The 17,688-nt window shown below is 42.4% G+C and overlaps 1 protein-coding gene across 3 annotated transcripts in view; it reads left to right on the forward strand.

Annotated features, from left to right (window-relative positions):
• Positions 1-17,688, forward strand: part of magi3a (membrane associated guanylate kinase, WW and PDZ domain containing 3a) — a 127,530-nt gene that overhangs the window by 83,134 nt on the left and 26,708 nt on the right. For 2 of the 3 annotated variants that reach the window (XM_047806930.1, XM_047806929.1), the window contains exons 4-8: positions 5,608-5,814; positions 9,071-9,239; positions 11,407-11,486; positions 13,680-13,737; positions 16,546-16,679. In XM_047806930.1, coding sequence (XP_047662886.1) covers positions 5,608-5,814; positions 9,071-9,239; positions 11,407-11,486; positions 13,680-13,737; positions 16,546-16,679 — 648 coding nt within the window. The remainder of the gene's footprint in view (positions 1-5,607; positions 5,815-9,070; positions 9,240-11,406; positions 11,487-13,679; positions 13,738-16,545; positions 16,680-17,688) is intronic. The other variant, XM_027144516.2, reaches the window with a different exon arrangement.

The following is a 17,688-nucleotide window of genomic DNA, read 5'->3' on the forward strand; positions in this document are numbered from 1 at the left end:
TCCTTCCTTCCCTTCCTCCCTTTCCCCTTTCATTACAGCAGAGAGTCAGGACCTATGTTGAGCATTTGACCTCCTTTGCTTTGACTTCTGCATGAGTATTAACAGATTTCTGCATCTGCGCATTAGGGCGGAATATCAGAACACTGCGCCGTCTGCCAAAGCAGCTATTTAATCCGTGCCGCACTCTCAGTCTCTGTCTTGTACTGCCGTTCTATTCACCGCATGAAAACAAGTGTCAAGGCGTTGCAGGGGGAAAAAGCAATGAAGCAAGATGAAATGTAGCGTGCTTTTAAATCCATCAGTGGAACTGCGCAATCAGAGCCAAATGAGCTCTCTGTTTTGGTTTGGTTTCAGACTCCACATAATGAAGTGAATCAAAAAAAAACCTGCACGTTCAATTCACTTCCTGGAGTCGATTCCGAGTCGAATCGTTTTCTTTTTATAGCGAACCAGTCCTACCTACAAGATTCTCGTTCGGAGCGAAATCAGCGTTTTTATTTGGTTTGCTTTCAAATCAAATGGCAAAAAAAAAAAAAAATATATATATATATATATATATATATATATATATATATATATATATATATATATATATATATATATATATATAGCCTAAGCATAAAGAATACAAAGTTAGACATCAAGCGCATTAAAGGACCTGTGCAACGGCGCATTCGATTCGAATTGAAACCCTGTATTATGTGCAAGTGCCCTAAAACGGTGACATTTAGTCTCTGGAATAAGGTTATTTTCCGGCCCTCTTGCCGCGTCTTCATAAGGTGCTGTAATAGCCGCTGCTATCTCTCAGTGGGAACTCTTTCACATTATTGTGTGCTTCTCAGCGAGGGGGAAAGGTTACAGCTGACTCACACACTGCTCTCACACTCTGACCCAAGAGAATTTTTATTCATATTCTAGTGTAGTCGGAGTTTATTCACCGGCCGCTGTGTTTACCATATAAAGTAGCTTGCACGCGTGCTCGAACTCCTGCCAGAATTAGTCACAGTCCTTGTTAAAGAGCTGCGTTATTTACAGTTCGTTAGAATCCGAAGTCCGTTCATTCACAAAGCTGAAAGAGAGAAATACATACTGTACAAACAAGGTGTATTACTGAACCTTTTCTGCTTAGGGGTTCCGTACAGGTCAGTTTATCCGTTTCTCTTCCCGACTCTCTGCATGTTTACGTATGCTGGGTTTGCTGTACTGAAATAATGAATGATACTTGACTATATGATTGGATACGCTGACAGATACAGGCTGGGAATGTAACTCGGAAAGTGGGGTTGGTTTTGTTTGTTGTTGTTTTTTTTTTTCCCCCACAGCTCTATACTGATTTTTTATTTTTTTTTTTTTCCAGAGCTTCGTGTTAGCTGTCCCAAAATAAATATGGAAATGTTTTTTTCTTTACTGCTAGAACACCAGCAATCTTGACTGGGTCTGTTATAAAATATATGACTACATCTGCAACCGATCCATAAAATCGGATAATACTAATGGAACAAAAATCATAACAATATATATATATATATATATATATACAATATTTGTATGTGAATATATAAGTGTGTATATGTATGTGTGTGTGTGTGTGTGTGTGTGTGTGTGTATGTGTGTCTGTATGTATATATATATATATATATATATATATATATAATGTAGTAGTTTTTTTACATTTATTATTTTATATATATATATATATCTATATCTCTCTATATCTCTATCTATATCTATATAATCATTATTATTATTATTATATATTATTATTATCATGCAGCAAGTTGCAAAGCTTTTACCCTTTTGTTATTTTTTTTTTTCTGCAGCTATTTTCAGGCTTTTTTTCACATATGTAATGAATCTGTACTCAGGTCTTTGGCTGATCACGTATAAGTACTGATGTCACAAATTGTTTAAAACCTGCTGGTTATTTGTTTGCCCAGGTGGGTTTTTTTTTTAACTAGTATTATTGCTTGACCCTTTTCCAGTATTTTCCAGTGTTTTTTTTTTTTTTTTTTTAACCTGACTGTATCTGCATGATTTTATACCCTGCACAAATGTTCAGTTTTGCCCCTCCTATTAAGTCATCTAGTGTCGAGAATCAAATCCGTGTTGAGACCTTGAGTCTCGGACCCAAAGCCATGGAGTCGAATAAAAAACTCTGTTCTCGCCACGAAAATCACAGCAAGGAAAATGATTTTCAGACCCGAGTTGTTTGGGTTAGTACGGAGAAAATTAAATGATTACTGCTGAAGCTCGGTCCATTTCCATAAAAACACGACCAATTAAAAAAAAAAAAATGACAAAAATTTCCCAGCCTCCTGATGAATGGCATTACAGATCTGAGATGTCCTCTCCTCCCCTTCCTCCTCCCTCCAGAATTCTTCTCCCATACGCATCCCTTCCCTTCGTGTCTCTTTTCATCCCTCTGTTTTTTCCTCTCCGCTCCTCTCCTCATGCTCCTGAATGACTAATGGCATGTTTATGAACGATTCGTCACGGCGTAGCCTGACACTGCTAGGCTGATAACGCACGTCTCTGCGATGAAGACGTGACCATCTGAAGCCACATGCGTCCTCACATCTCCGTTCGACGGTGATGGATGGACACGTACGAGGATGTGGCGGAAGAGAGCAATGGTTTGGACATTTCTAGGGAAATGGAGCAGGCCTGGAAGTTGGGACTGGAAGAAAGATAGCCTCGATGGTGTTAATCTATCACGTCGTGTAGCCGCTCTCCAGAGATTTGCTTTGATTGCTTATATGAGCTGCAACTGTAATGTTTGCTAATTTTTTTAAAGAAAGCAAACTTTTTCTTTTGGCCAAGCTTAACTCGAGAAGAATGCTGTTGACTAGTCTTTCAAAAAAAAAAGTGCTGATACATAGAGTAGGTGGATCAGCACTGTCAGGGACGTGTCCTCAATAAGTCATACATCTGGATGATGTAACACGCAACGAACGAAACATTCCTTTATAATAACAACGGCGCAGTAACATGCCGGATAGCGCGACGGATATCGAAGGTTAACACACAAATGTTGGGATGGTCCACTAAACAGTACATGAGAAGGAATCGGTTCGGTACGTTATGTTCATTCGTCAATGCTTTAAGATATATAATGGCAATAATCAGCTGTCAAGGCTATGGCTACATACAAGTATACATGACATGTACATGTGGAGAGACAAAGAACGCTAGCCAAGCTGCTCAGCTGTTAGCTATGGACCAGAAAAGTAACTCCCTGAGAATACATCAGAAAGAAACCTTGACAAGGAATATGATGGTCGGATTATGAACGGCACATAGTGGGATTATTATTTATGGCAGATTGTTGGATTATTGATGGTGGATGCTTTTGATATTAATGGCGGTTTGGGGATTTTGATGGCGGTTGGTGGAATTTTTGACCATGAATGTTGAGATTATTGATGGTGAGATTATAGACTGTGAATGGTGGGATTATTAATGGTGAGATTGCAGACTGAATGGTGGGATTATTGATTGAGTTTGTAGACTGTGAATAATGGCATAATTGAGGGTGAGACTGTAGGATTATTGACTGAGAGATTATTGATGGTGAGATTATTGACAGTGGATGATGGGATTGCTGACTGAGATTATTGAGGTCTGATAGTGAGATTATTGGCAGAGGTTGGTGGGATTATTAAAGGTGAAACTATTGACAGTGAGATTGTTGATGGTGGGATTATCGATGGTGAGATTACTGATGGCAAATGGTTGGATTATTGACGGTGGATGGTGGGATTACTGATGACAAATGGTATAATTATTCATAGCTAATTGGAGGATTATTGATGCAGAATAGAGGGATTAGTGATGTCTGATAGTGATATTATTCATTATACAGAAGAAAGTGACAAACAATGCCGAGTGGCTGAAAGAATGCTCAGTCTGGGGATACAGTATATAAATAAGAATCCTAGGAATAGTGCAAGATGGTCGTTATGACTGTAGCAGCAGTTCTTCGGAAACACTGTCCAGGTGTCATTTATCCGCCGAGGAACGGATGAGACTTGGGCCTAGACTGCTGGGAATGTGCACGAAGAAAAAGAAACGAATCAGGTTTGCGTCCCTGCACGAACAAAGCCAGTCGTAGCTTCCATCCTTCCATCATATTACGAGTGACCAGTGAGGTACTGAACATGAAGAAACGGAAGTGCAGATAATTCACTCCTGCTGATGACTCATTCGATCACCGACGATCCCCAGCTAGAAAAAAAAGCGCAAACATTAATTAATAGGTCTTAACTGACAAATCCCCTTTTTGACATCTCCTGATGATCTTACCATCCCAGCCTTGAATAAATCGCTAAAGCAGTAACGGGGGAGATTAGCACAGATCTGGGGTGTCAGTTTTTCAAGGTGATGACTGAAAACACACCATGTTTGAGTCTGACAGCAAGTCTTTAGTAGACCGTGCAACCAAACAAAGGAATGAGTCAGCAGAATTAACATTTAAATGTAGCTCTTAGCCGCCGAAGCGGCTCTTAAAGCCATGAGGTAACAAAAAAAAATCCACCGTCACACTGTTGTACTCTAAATCCGTCTCACGTGATAACGCTGCTGTGTAATTTAATAACACGTCTCCTGATGCTTCCAAGCGACGTAGCGCAGCGACGTGCCAGACCAGGTAATGTCAAGCGCACAACAGAGACCTCCTAAGGCACGCTTGCACTCCCTGCCGCCGTGTCACCATCTACCCAGAATGCTTTTGCAGGTTCAAGTGTTTCCCCAAGCAGAGTGGACTACAGGAGCCTCCCACATGCTGCTGTAAATACAGACGATAAGAAAGCGTGGAGCGCTGGCTTAGCTCCAAGCAAGCAGTAGTGACAGGCATTATAAACCCTCCCACACACACACACACACACACACGTACATACATACATGCATAACACACAACAGTTACAGACACTGAAATTTTGGTCACTGAAAAGTTTTGGGGCAAAGAAAAGTTTGACTAAAAAAAAAATGTAACTGTGTGAAGTGAACATGAAATATTTAATGGTAATTAAGCTTAGAAAGGCAATCAAAGTGATTTATTATTATTATTATTATTATTATTATTATTATTATTATTTCTTTTTTTTGCATTGCGTGATTGGGCAAATGGGGCAGTGGTGGCTCAACTGGTTAAGGCGCCTTTGTTGTTGATCGGAGGATCAGGGTTCAAGTCCCAGCACAGCCGAGCTGCCACTGCTGGGCCCTTGAGCAAGGCCCTCAACCCCTCTGCTCCAGGGGTGCTGTATCATAGCTGCCCCTGCACTCTGACCCCAATCTCTTAAGTTGGGGTATGTGAAGAAAAGGATTCCACTGTGCTGTAATGTATATGTGGCGATAATAAAGGCTTCTATGCCCCCGTTCTATCTGTCTATATTTGTACACATACACATTGTATATTCACATCAGTAGATTACTGAGTTCATTTCGGAGTTTGCAGCGATACCAAACACGAGATCAGACACTTACGGTGCTGTGAATGTGAATTACATCCTGATTTACATTTCAGCAGGTCGGTCATGTCTCGGCTGTTAACAAAAAACAAGACGTGTGTACAGCACAATCACGAGGCACACTATCTGTTCTCCTCTTCAGGTAATTATTACGGCACCCCCAAACCTCCGGCCGAGCCCAGCCCTGTGCAGCCCGACCTGGTGGACCAGGTGCTGTTTGACGAGGAGTTTGAAACCGAGGTGCAGCGCAAACGGACCACGTCGGTCAGCAAGATGGAGAGGAAGGACAGCGCGGCCCCTGAGGAAGAGGACGACGAGGACAGGCCTGCGCTTGTGAACGGTCTTACAGGTGAGATGCTGTTGTTGATCTCTGTCCAGTGTTTCGATGTCAGGCTCGTTTCAGGTTTCTGCTGTGGGATCAGGAGCAGAACTGTAGCTCGTTCACCCGGAGGTTTGACATTCTACGTGTTCAGAGACTCTTCCCATCACCGCGGTTGTAAGAAGCCGTCCTCCGAGTCACCGTCGCCTCGGCTTTGATCTCTGACGTGAACATGTGCTCATATCTATCTCTTGATCTGTATCTGCTTGACTTTATGCTTGTACGTGATTGTCTGATTGGATCAGTCCTAATAAAGTGGACAGATTGCGCAGGCCACTACATTCAGGCAGCTTGGCGTGAATATACAGCTCACAGAACACGTAATCTGTCATACCGGGTGAAAAAGGATTGTTTAGCGGCCTTGTAAACGGATAAACCGAGCTACATCAATTGTGTGAAGATAACAGAAACTTCACTTCCTTGCACGCTTCTCTGCGTACGTCCACCTCCTCTTCTCGCTGCAGACTCACTTATCTGTATTTAAAGGACAACTTTAAATAACTCCATCTATCTCGCGAGGGAAATTTCGAAAGAGATGCATATTGGACACAGATTATTTGTCTTATGACGTCGTCTGATGGATATAATGCACTTGAGCTTATACGGGGCTTGTGTGTGTGTGTGTGTGTGTGTTGAGTGCATCAGGCTGCCAGGCTGGTGATTTACCCTGCCAAGCTTTGAGCTCGTACAAGCCTTCAGTGGAGCTTGTTGAGTTTTTGCTGTGTCACTCTGGACGAAAGAAAGATTTAAGACGGAACATTAAAGCCAAGGATGCTGTTTACTTTTTCCTTGGATCAGAGGGAGGAATACGGAACGAATACAACTCAAACGGGGTGTCAGTGTGCTGCGAACTGCGGAGCGCTAAGCAGCCATGTACAGAAAGATTCACGTGTCGGAACAGTGCAGTGTTAAACCTAAAGCCTGTGTAGCTGTTAGTCGCTTCAATACTGTGATGTCTGGAGCGCTCCGGTGTCACAGACTCCATCCATAATGATTAAAAATACTATTTTTTTAGGATCCACGTTAATACCAGGCACTCTGACCGATCTGTAGTCTTTCTAATATTTGGGGATTTTTATTTTATTTTTTAATTTGTTTTGCACATGAAAAACGAAGCCCTCACGACTGCAGATGTAACCTACAGGCCGGAGCTTTCCTAATTACTCTAACGATCCTGACATTAAAATCGCATTAGCTCCGTGCTCGGCGATATTGGTATGAAAATACGTCAGCCGATTGTCAGCCGTAATGCTGATTGATCTCCGGGGTGGCGGCGTGAACGTGAGAACAGTCTTAGCACTCCGGGTCGCTCCAATCACGTTTCAGCTTAGTGAGCAGTGGTGGCGGCTCGGAGCTAACAGAAGGTCAGCGGTTCTAGCAGCAGGATGCAGGACCAAGCTGCTTCTGATGGGTTCTTGAGTAAACCCATTAACCCTCTCTGCTCCCAGGATGCCGTAACATGCCTGACCTTGTGCCCTGACCTGAGCTTCTTCAAGCCCGCAAACCGAGAAGGAAGGCATTTCCCTGTCGGATAAAGACTTTCTCCTTCTTCTTCCTCTTTTTCGTCGTTGTCTTTTTCTTCTTCTATGAAATGCGAGGTTGGATGTTCACTTGTACACCGAGTCATGGCTCATAGCGATTCAGGCTTCCACGTTAAAGAAACGGCGAAGGACAAACGGCTCCACCGCTTGTCTAGGTGCATGGATCAGAAGCATTGGGAAGGACACCATGTTCCAGAGCTCCCGTGAGCACGACTGACTAAAGCTTTCCAGCGCGGCCTTTGCAGAGACACGGAGACGTGCGCACATGTGGCAGAACTAATCTGAGCACAAATCTGAGCAGATGAGTCACACTCTGTCTATAATAAAACACTTACCTCACAGAGAACCTAAAGCAGCAGTAATTAAAAAAAAAAGTTGTTTTGTTGTTGTTTTTTTCTTTTAAAATTAAATAAAGGACAAAACCTTAACTTGCGTCTGTGGCTGGTGACGGTTAACCTGGTTACCATGGTAACAGCCTCGGGGAGGAGGAGGATGATTAGAAAAAAAAAGTAATTTGCAGACTCTTTCTTTTTTTTTAAACTTTTTTTGTTGTTGTTTTTGTTTGTTTGTTTGTTGTTTATTTAATGCGAATCAAGGCCCTAGATTTCCCACACGTGAAAATAATGGAATTTCTAAACATATTAGATGATATCTTTTGGATTAATAGGATTTTTTAAGATTATTTAACGTCTGGCGTTGAGGTGAGACGGGGTGAAAGCATTCTATGTCTCAGGGGATTGGCTTTTAACCCCTGACTATTACGAGGAGGCTACAAAGCATGCACGTCTAGAATAAATGTCTGCGTATGTTCTCGCGTTCCCAAAACACACACCCCACCCCCGTGTGTTAGATGCTGTCGACTACGATCTCTCTGGCTACAATAGCCGTGTGGGCGGCAGATCTATAGCCTGTAAACCTGCACCTATAGCATCACTTTGTACTCAAAGCCATCTATACAGTGCCGTGTGTGTGTGTGTGTGTGTGTGTGTGTGACTGCAGTAGGTGTTTCTCTCGTTATGTAACAATCAGCATTGTCTGGTTATTCCTGTACAGGGTTTCCAGGGGTTGTGTAGCGCTGGAAGTGTAGCATCCAACCTTTTTTCTTATTGTTTCCTACTCACTTATGTGGTGCACAAGTTTGTCTCCAGTTAGTTATGTTTGTGTTTGTCTTTTTGCTGCTGCTGCTGCTCTCAGCCTTCGATACTGATGGTCATGTGGGAAATTTGCCTACAGAGGAACCACCCACAAGGCCTGGTGCAGAAGGCCGGGGCAGACTGGCAATAACACGCGCATACTCTCTCTCTCTGTCTGTCTGTCTGTCTGTCACTCTCTCTCCCCCTCCCACTCATGCTACCTCTCTCTCCCTTTCTTTGCATCTTTTTCCCTGTCTCTCTCTCTCTCTCTCTACCTCCACCTTTCTCCTTCTAGACAAAACTAGGTGACTGTTTTGCGGAAGCACTGGACACCTCTGCGCTCACCTGGAACGCCTCCTGCCATGCAAATCAATCTTGCTCTCTTGTGTGCTCATTCTCTCTCTCTCTCTCTCTCTCTCTCTTTCCCCATGCAGTAACAGACTTCATGTGAGAGAGTGCAGAGAGAGAGAGAGAGATGCATTGTGTACCTGCACCTTCTCATCCATCCAAACTTCCCCCCCCTCTCTTTTCCTGTTACACATTCACTTGCAGAACATAAGGAAGGAGCCGATTGGAGGAAGACGGTACCGAGCTACACGCAGCCCGGCAGCGCCATGGACTTCGGAGCCTGGAGCATGCTACCCGGGGATGAGAGCCAGGAGACGCTACCCAAGAATTGGGAGATGGCCTTCACAGAGACTGGCATGGTCTACTTCATAGAGTGAGTGCGGCAAGTTACAATAATAAAAAAAAATAACAAAGCATTTTTAAACATTAAAACCACTACTCTGTATATACTGTATATCATATTATGTCTTTATTCGTTATTCTTTTTATAGATTTTTTGCTGCTGTAACCGAGAGATTTTCCCATTGTGGGACGAACAAAGGAATATCTTATCTATCAGTGTACATGCTTTAGTGTTGATGGTATAAGGGTGAATCAGTGCTACTTTAAAACAAAAAAAAAAGTGTGTTATATATTATAATTATGTTAGAAATTATAAATGCGTTATAATGCGTTATAAATGCATTTCTTATCATGTTTTTGATGCAGCAAATGTGACTTAAACTGTTGCCTTAACTCCGCTTCATTCATCTGCCTGTATCTAGCTTCTAATTTGCAAAGCGTAAATAAACACACGGTCGCTTCAGCGAGCGGGTTTCACTTCCGCACTACTCGGTCTCGCGGCTTATTTCCTTTACCTGCGCCGTGCTATATGCGGACACTGCCATAAATATCCTGTTTATAAATAGTACGAGGTGCGTGGAGCCGAGCCTCAGGGCCGTGCTGAGTAGGACCGATGTTGACAGACCTGTTTTACTTGCTACCTAGGGCTAATGCAAATGACGTACGAGGAAGAGTACCCAGGCGGCATGGAAAGGTCATGCTGGCTGCCAGAAGACAAGAGAACACGTTGCTGACTCTTCAAAGGAAATATAGAACGTGTTTTGAGATAAACACCAGGCTAAAGGGTTGAAACGATGAGTGTTTAATGTTTTGCACACCGTGTCGAACTACACAGATCTTTGTGTTAGGAATAAAACGTTACTAGGTAGCCTTTCATTCAGTAGTAATTATTGAAGATAAAAAAAAGGACTCCTCCCTTCCCCAGTTTATTACATTACGTGTAATGTTGTGAAGCAAGCCAAGTTAATTCCTGTTGTGACTTGAAGTTGAAGTTAATAAGATAAAAAAGAATACAATTTGGCTGTTTTGTTATCAGTCCTGAAGACTTTCCCATGGAGGAAAACCTCATTTGTTGACAAACTACTGAAATCTAAAGTCAAGATTATGCCAAGTGGGATGTTGTAGCCTAGCGGTTAAGGCGCTGGACTACCAATCGGAAGGTTGTGAGTTTGAATCGTAGGTCCACCACGCTGCCACTGCTGGGCCCCTGAGCAAGGCCCTTAATCCTCAATTGCTTAGTTGTATAAAAAAAAATGTAAGTCTGTCAAATGGTGTCAATTTAAATTGATGCCAACTGAATTACAGCTAGAACTGCTGTCAGAGCTACTGAAGTAGAAAATTAATGACCACCTTCTGACCAATCAGAATGGAGAATTTAACAGCGATGTGAATAATTCTGTTTTCTAACCTGGCCAACATCCACCTTTATTACATTTTGCACAGTTTTAAACCCCTAACCCTTCCTTTAACCTGTATTTCCTTGTTTATCCCGACTTCTGGTTTTGCACGTGTATTAATCATTTATGGCAATTAATTACGATCGCATTAAACCCATCATGACGCATCAGAGCCATAAATATATTTAAATCCTATTGCAGCTGCGGTGTAATTGTTACGCTCATATTTTTGGTTCGTAACATGGAGCTCTAACCTGCATAGCTGTGGGGAAAACTATAGACTGTAAAAATGTAAATAAAACAGGTAAGGAAGGGATGTATATCACGGCGCAGAGCTACTCAAAGTTCTGCCTCAGACTCACTCTGACTCGATCCCCATGATGGCGGAAATTAATATTCCGTTCTACTTTCCCATTGGGCCTTAAAGGCTAAAGCTGTTACTGCTCTGCTAGTGGAGAAAGCTCTACACCTGTCACGCTCAGTTGATATTTCAAAGTCGTTTCTTTCTAATCAGACACCTTTTCCCTCAGGAATCCCGTTTGAAGCACTGCCTTTTTTAAACAAGTGCTTTGAGGGAGTGTTTTTTTAATACATCTGGGGAGTCTGGAGGGATAAATCCCAGCTTTGACCACTGTATTGATGGTTTTTCTTGTTTTGTTTTGTGGCTGTGAAAACACCAACAAGATATTGTGGTCTAAACATAAGCAAGTGTAAACATAATGCTAACGCTCGGCTGCTGTTAGTTATGAGAATGTTTTCTCTCTCTCTTTTTTTTTTTTTCTTTCCTCACCCCTTCTACAGTCATAACACAAAGACTACAACCTGGCTGGATCCACGGATGGCCAAGAAAGCAAAACCCCCTGAGAAGTGTGACGAGGGAGGTGAGATGATTAGCCTTCCACCACACTCATACACACTCATACAGACACAAACATAGGCACTTACGCTTGCACAACCTCAAACCTCCAAACAACTTTAACCCTCAAACCTCCAAACAACCTTAAACCTCAAACCTCCAAACAACCTTAAACCTCAAACCTCCAAACAACCTTAAACCTCAAACCTCCAAACAACCTTAAACCTCAAACCTCCAAACAACCTCAAACCTCCAAACAACCTCAAACCTCCAAACAACCTCAAACCTCCAAACAACCTCAAACCTCCAAACAACCTCAAACCTCCAAACAACCTCAAACCTCCAAACAACCTCAAACCTCCAAACAACCTCAAACCTCCAAACAACCTCAAACCTCCAAACAACCTCAAACCTCCAAACAACCTCAAACCTCCAAACAACCTCAAACCTCCAAACAACCTTAAACCTCCAAACAACCTTAAACCTCAAACCTCCAAACAACCTTAAACCTCCAAACATCTTCTACCCTCCAACCTCCAAACAACCTTAAACCTCAAACCTCCAAACAACCTTAAACCTCCAAACAACCTCAAACCTCCAAACAACCTTAAACCTCCAAACAACCTTAAACCTCCAAACATCTTCTACCCTCCAACCTCCAAACAACCTTAAACCTCCAACCTCCAAACAACCTTAAACCTCAAACCTGCAAACAACCTTAAACCTCAAACCTCCAAACAACCTTAAACCTCCAAACATCTTCTACCCTCCAACCTCCAAACAACCTTAAACCTCCAAACATCCTTCACCCTTCAACCTCCAAACAACATTCAACCTTTAGATATCCTCCCTTCAAACCTCCATAAATCATCAGGAACTTCAAACCTCCATAAATCCTCCAACCAACGAACATCATCCAGACTCCAAAAATCCTTGGAGCTTACTTGTTTCTCCAAGTTGATGATGACCCAGGATTTGAACCGTCCTCATTAGCATCCATGAACAATTCTTTTAACATGTTCAAAAAAAAAATAACTGGGGCAGGGATTCTTTTGGGAATAAATGTAACCAGTCTTGCCACTCTTCTCTACACTTCATCCAAAGTGATCTGAAAGCATTATCATTCTATTCATGCAACAAAAAAAAAAATCATTTTCTCAGTAGAGTCTTACAAAGTGTGACCGGAGAAAAGACTCAATCAAGCTTCAACTATTTCCAAATGAAGAAGCAGCTAATTTATCCTGCTTTTTAGCCATCCGCTTGCTTTTCTTTACCATCTGCCTCACTGGTTTTTCCACTGTCTCGACTAGATAACATCCCAGTTATATCCATCCCAGTATAGATAACATCCCAGTTATATCCATCCCAGTATAGATAACATCCAACCATCCTTCGCCCTCCAACCATCCTTCGCCCTCCAAACAACTGCCACTTCCAACCAGCCTCTAACCTATAAACAATCTTCACCGTCGAATTTACAAACAACCTCAAGACAACCTCAAACCTACAAACAACCCTCAAGAGCTTGAAATCCAGAATTGCCGTGTTTCATATCCACCTTTAGATCTTAAACCCCTTTGGTGTCTAGCACAAACAATTAGATTGTAACTAGTGGAATAGTTTGTGCAGCAGTGTTTTACCCAAGTTAAGTTATGCTATTAGCAATGCACATCCAGGCAAACGCAGACACACACGCACACACACACACACACACACACACACACACACACACACACACACGCACCCCAAAAGCTGAGCACTGTCTTTGTTTCTGGCAAACGTATTAAAGTCAAACGGACAGGTAAGTTGGCGAACGAGACACTCGCACTGTGTCACTGTGCTAATGGCTGTGTACAGCCGACTCCAGAGCTGATCACTGTGCCATCTCGCCCTGGCAATACTTGCACTGTTCTAGCGTAAAGAGTCTGCATGTCTCACGGTGTCACACACTTTTTTTTTTTTCTTTCTTTTTTTTTTTTTTTTTACTCTCTCTGTGCAGGCAAAGAAAACTGATGACTCTCCTTAGCTCATGTCCAGCTCTTAATCGACAACCTGGACGATTTCTTAACACTCTCTTATTTCACCCCCTTCCCCTCTCCTTTTTATTGCCCCTGCTCACACACACAGGAGCCAGGGTTTTTTGACTTGCTCTGTGATGCGCGTCAGTGATCCGAATCCGTTTTAGTCGGTTCTCATGTGTCTTTCTGTCCCTCCGCAGAGCTGCCGTACGGCTGGGAGAAGATCGAGGACCCGCAGTATGGCACCTACTTTGTGGAGTAAGTGATGGGATTAGGTTCGTGTGGGAATACGGGAATAGTGATGGTGCAGGTTTATAATGCTTCATAATGATCAAAGTAGGATTTATGACATGGGCGTGGGTTGTGTAAGGAAGAGTAATAGAGCTTTATATCGCAGACATAACTTAAGATCAGAGCTGAGACCTAGAGACTTTTACCTGTGTGTCACTCCTGTGGTCACGTGCAGGGCGAACAAATTAACTGGGGATGAGCAGATTTCATGTCCAGGTCGTTCGTTTGCTGGTCTTTCTTTCTGTCTGTGTCTCTGTCTGTCTCTGTCTTTCCTGTCTTTCTTTCTTTCTTTCTTTCTTGTGTCTGTATTTTTCTTTCTGTCTGTCTGTCTCTGTCTTTCCTGTTTGTCTTTCTTTCTTTCTTTCTTTCTTTCTTTCTTTCTTTCTTCCTTGTGTCTGTCTGTCTAGTGTTTTCTTTCTTTCTTTTTTTCTTTCTTTCTTTCTTTCTGGGGTCTGTCTGTCTAGTGTCTCTTTATTTCATTTTCTTTCTTTCTTTCTTTCTTGTCTGTCTGTCTAGTGTTTGTTTGTTTTATTTATTTATTGTCTGTCTGTCTAGTGTTTCTTTCTTTCTTGTGTCTGTCTGTCTAGTGTTGTTTTTTTTCTTTCTTTCTTTCTTTCTTTCTTTCTTTCTTTCTTTCTTTCTTTCTTATCATTTGTCCTCCTTTTTTAAACCCTAATGGCTCCAGTTTAATATGGTGTTAATAGCAAATATTCATCCAAACTCACCAGATGGCACGTTAGACTGAGAGGCTTATAAAAGATAACTGGCCGAGTAAAAAAACAAAAAAAAAAAACAGAGAGAAATTGATTTAAATAATAATAAATAAATAAATAAAACATTTTATTTCTTTTGAAAGTCCTTTATTTTATCCAAACTGAAATTATATTTAATTCTTTTTTTATATATATATAGAAAATGATTTCATTTTGATAAACATTTATGAATTTTGTTATTAATAAACACATGTATCATTAGTTATAAGAGATTTTAGAGTTTTACAATATAAAGTATTTATCATACTGTTGGAGATAAATAAGATAACTAGGACCCTGTGGAGGAAGCAGCACTGTGAGGTGCCACAATGAGGTCTGCTATACGGACGAAGGGGGAAAAAAACTGAGCCAGTTTCATACAGCTAGGTCAATGTGACCGTTTTGTTCTAGTTTCTGTTCAAAACCCACCTGTTGTATAAAACTTCATCTAGGGCTCCGTTCCAGCTGGCTTTAACATGCGTCCTGGGTTCGCGAGGAGACAGCCGAGACACCCGACATTACGAATGTCATCGGATTTCTTCTGCTGGAGAAATGCTGCCCTGCACAAAGATCTCCTCATTTATTTTCGGGCACAAAAATTTGAAGCGATTCATATCTCGTGTACCTTCGAATTTTAATCAAGTGGTCCGATGAAAAAACCCCGAAAGATGGATGGAGGTCGGATGAAGCTATGAAAAACAACTGATTTGGTCTTTGTGTGTTAGCCTGGTGGCAGGGAGATCAGGCTAGGGCAATGACGCACTTGTTTAGCTTCCTTCACCGCTGTCCGAGACTCGTTCATGCTATAAAACGCGGTGTGGTCGGCGGTATGCATCCCAGATGCGGTTTGAACAATCGCAGGACAATCCTATTTGACCCTAATACTCAGAGCTGCCCGCTTGTGATCTGATCTGCCAGGATGCCCAAGTAAACAGAGCTTTAAACAAAAAAGGTCAAATGAAATGAGATCTCTCTCTCTACATGTAATATCTCTGTCCATCTCTCTCTCTACATCTAAAATCTCTCTCTCTCTCACTCTACACACATCTTTCCCAATACGTCTGTCTTTTCTCAGTCTTGAAGAAGAAGGAGAGATGAGGGTGACTCATGCGCAGTGCAACAAGGGCTCAGAAAGCCCTTACACACACACACACACACACACACACACACACACACACACACACACACACACACAAGCATGCTGTTGGCTTAGTGCAGCATGGCGCTTCTGTCCATGTGCAGAACAGTCACGACCCGACTTAAGACAAACCTCCGTCACACTGATCAGCTGCTTGCTCTGTTACGCACACAGTGTGGAGCAGTTTGGCCTGGAATCTCCAACAAGTACACAAGTCTTAAGATGTTTTTGTGGGTTTAGTTGTCGTTGTTGTTTTTCTTTCTGTCGTACCAAATAATAACCAAATGCCAAAGATTAGTTGTGACCTAAAGGACGCCTCTCAAAATTAGCATGTGCCTGTCACTTTATTAGGAACGCATAGTGAACTAACATTCCCACCGAAGTTTAGAATAGTGAACAAAATCCAAAATATGTGAGCAGTGACTTGGATAGTCTTCCAGTCTCTTGGGATATTCACATAGGGTTGAAAACAGTGAGCAAAAGTTCTGAGGAAATATTTTCCCACCAGACGCTAGATGAGACACGAGACACCAGGTTTAGTTTAGGAAGGCTTCTATATTCAGTCTATAGTAGGTAATGTTGTAGAAAACAGAAGTATTTGATCATTGGTTTTGGTCCCCAAGCTGCAAAATGTCTTGCCATGATAACAGTGAAAATATTTCCCAAGTGAAAACACCAAGCTTATTTCCCTTTACAATCAGTAATACGTTCGGTACCGAACTTAATTATCAAAATAAATGGACGAGGCTCCGAGAGAAACCTGCACCTGTAGACTATAGTTTAGGGGAATTAGCATAGTTTTCTCATTTGCTGCTTCTGTAAAGCGTGACGCCACTTTGTTGTGATAGATTGCTTGGCTTTAAGATATGTCCTGTTCCCCCACAGCCACATCAATCAGAAGACGCAGTTCGAGAACCCTGTGATGGAAGCCAAGAAGCAGCACAACCAGGAGGCGCCCACGGCGAGCCAGCCAGGACTTATGCCCTCGGGTAACCACCAGACGTCCATCTTCTTACCTCGTGCGTCCCCGTTGTTTGTTCAAGCTCATGTTTATCTGTTTATTTACTATTTACCTCAGCTACAGTAATCAGACCTCGCTCGACAGCATCGTGAGCCGTTTTTCTTCAGAAGAAACCAAACTCCGAAAGTCTGCAGTGTCAGGCGAGAACATGTCAATTAGAGAAGTGCCAAAAGCACAAGTGTTTCACAGGCACCCAATGATTTTTTTTTTTTTTATGCCGTGTACAAATGAGCGAACTGGATGGCTTCATGACTTCTATCAAACCTCAGTGCCTTTAACTAGCAGAGACGGAATTTTTTTATTCCCGCTCTACCTGTCGTCGGCGTTTAATTCAAAGTTCTGTGCGCCTCCGTGCTTTTTTCTAGCATCTTATTTTGACGGGTGCCAGCAGATTTTCGAACCGGTCCCAGCCCCCTAAAAGCCTCGGCTCACTACGCTTTCTCTCCACGACCTGATCTTTTTCAGGATCCTCAAAGCCCAAGGCGTTATTTCACTGCTGAAATTGAGAGTGCAGTAGACGAACGCGAGAGCCGGAATCCTTCAGCCCTCATGAAGCATTCTTTTGCTCAGTTGCAAAAATTGAATAAAAAAATATATAAATATATAAATTCCACAAACTCTGTCAAATGTGTCCTCATCGCTTGTGGATTTGTTCCGCTGAAAACTCTAGACACGCTTTTCTCATTTCACTTTTATCATGAGTGTACACTCATTTTTTTTATTTTCATTGCAGCCAGAGATCCAGCAATTCATGCAACTTTCAGATCATATATCATAACTGAGTTGGTGTGGGTGGTTGTGTGAATGAGTGGGTGGTTGTGTGGGTGGGTGTGTGAGTGAGTGAGAGAGAGGGTGGGTGGGTGGGTTGGTGTGTGGTTGAGTGGGTGGGTGGGTGTGAGTGAGTGAGTGGGTGGGTCTGAGTGAGTGGGTGGGTGGTTGTGTGAGTGGGTGGGTGGTTGTGTGAGTGGGTGGGTGGTTGTGTGAGTGAGTGGGTGGGTGGTTGTGTG

This window comes from Tachysurus fulvidraco, chromosome 23 (genome assembly GCF_022655615.1).
Source record: "Tachysurus fulvidraco isolate hzauxx_2018 chromosome 23, HZAU_PFXX_2.0, whole genome shotgun sequence".
Taxonomy (NCBI): Eukaryota; Metazoa; Chordata; class Actinopteri; order Siluriformes; family Bagridae; genus Tachysurus; species Tachysurus fulvidraco.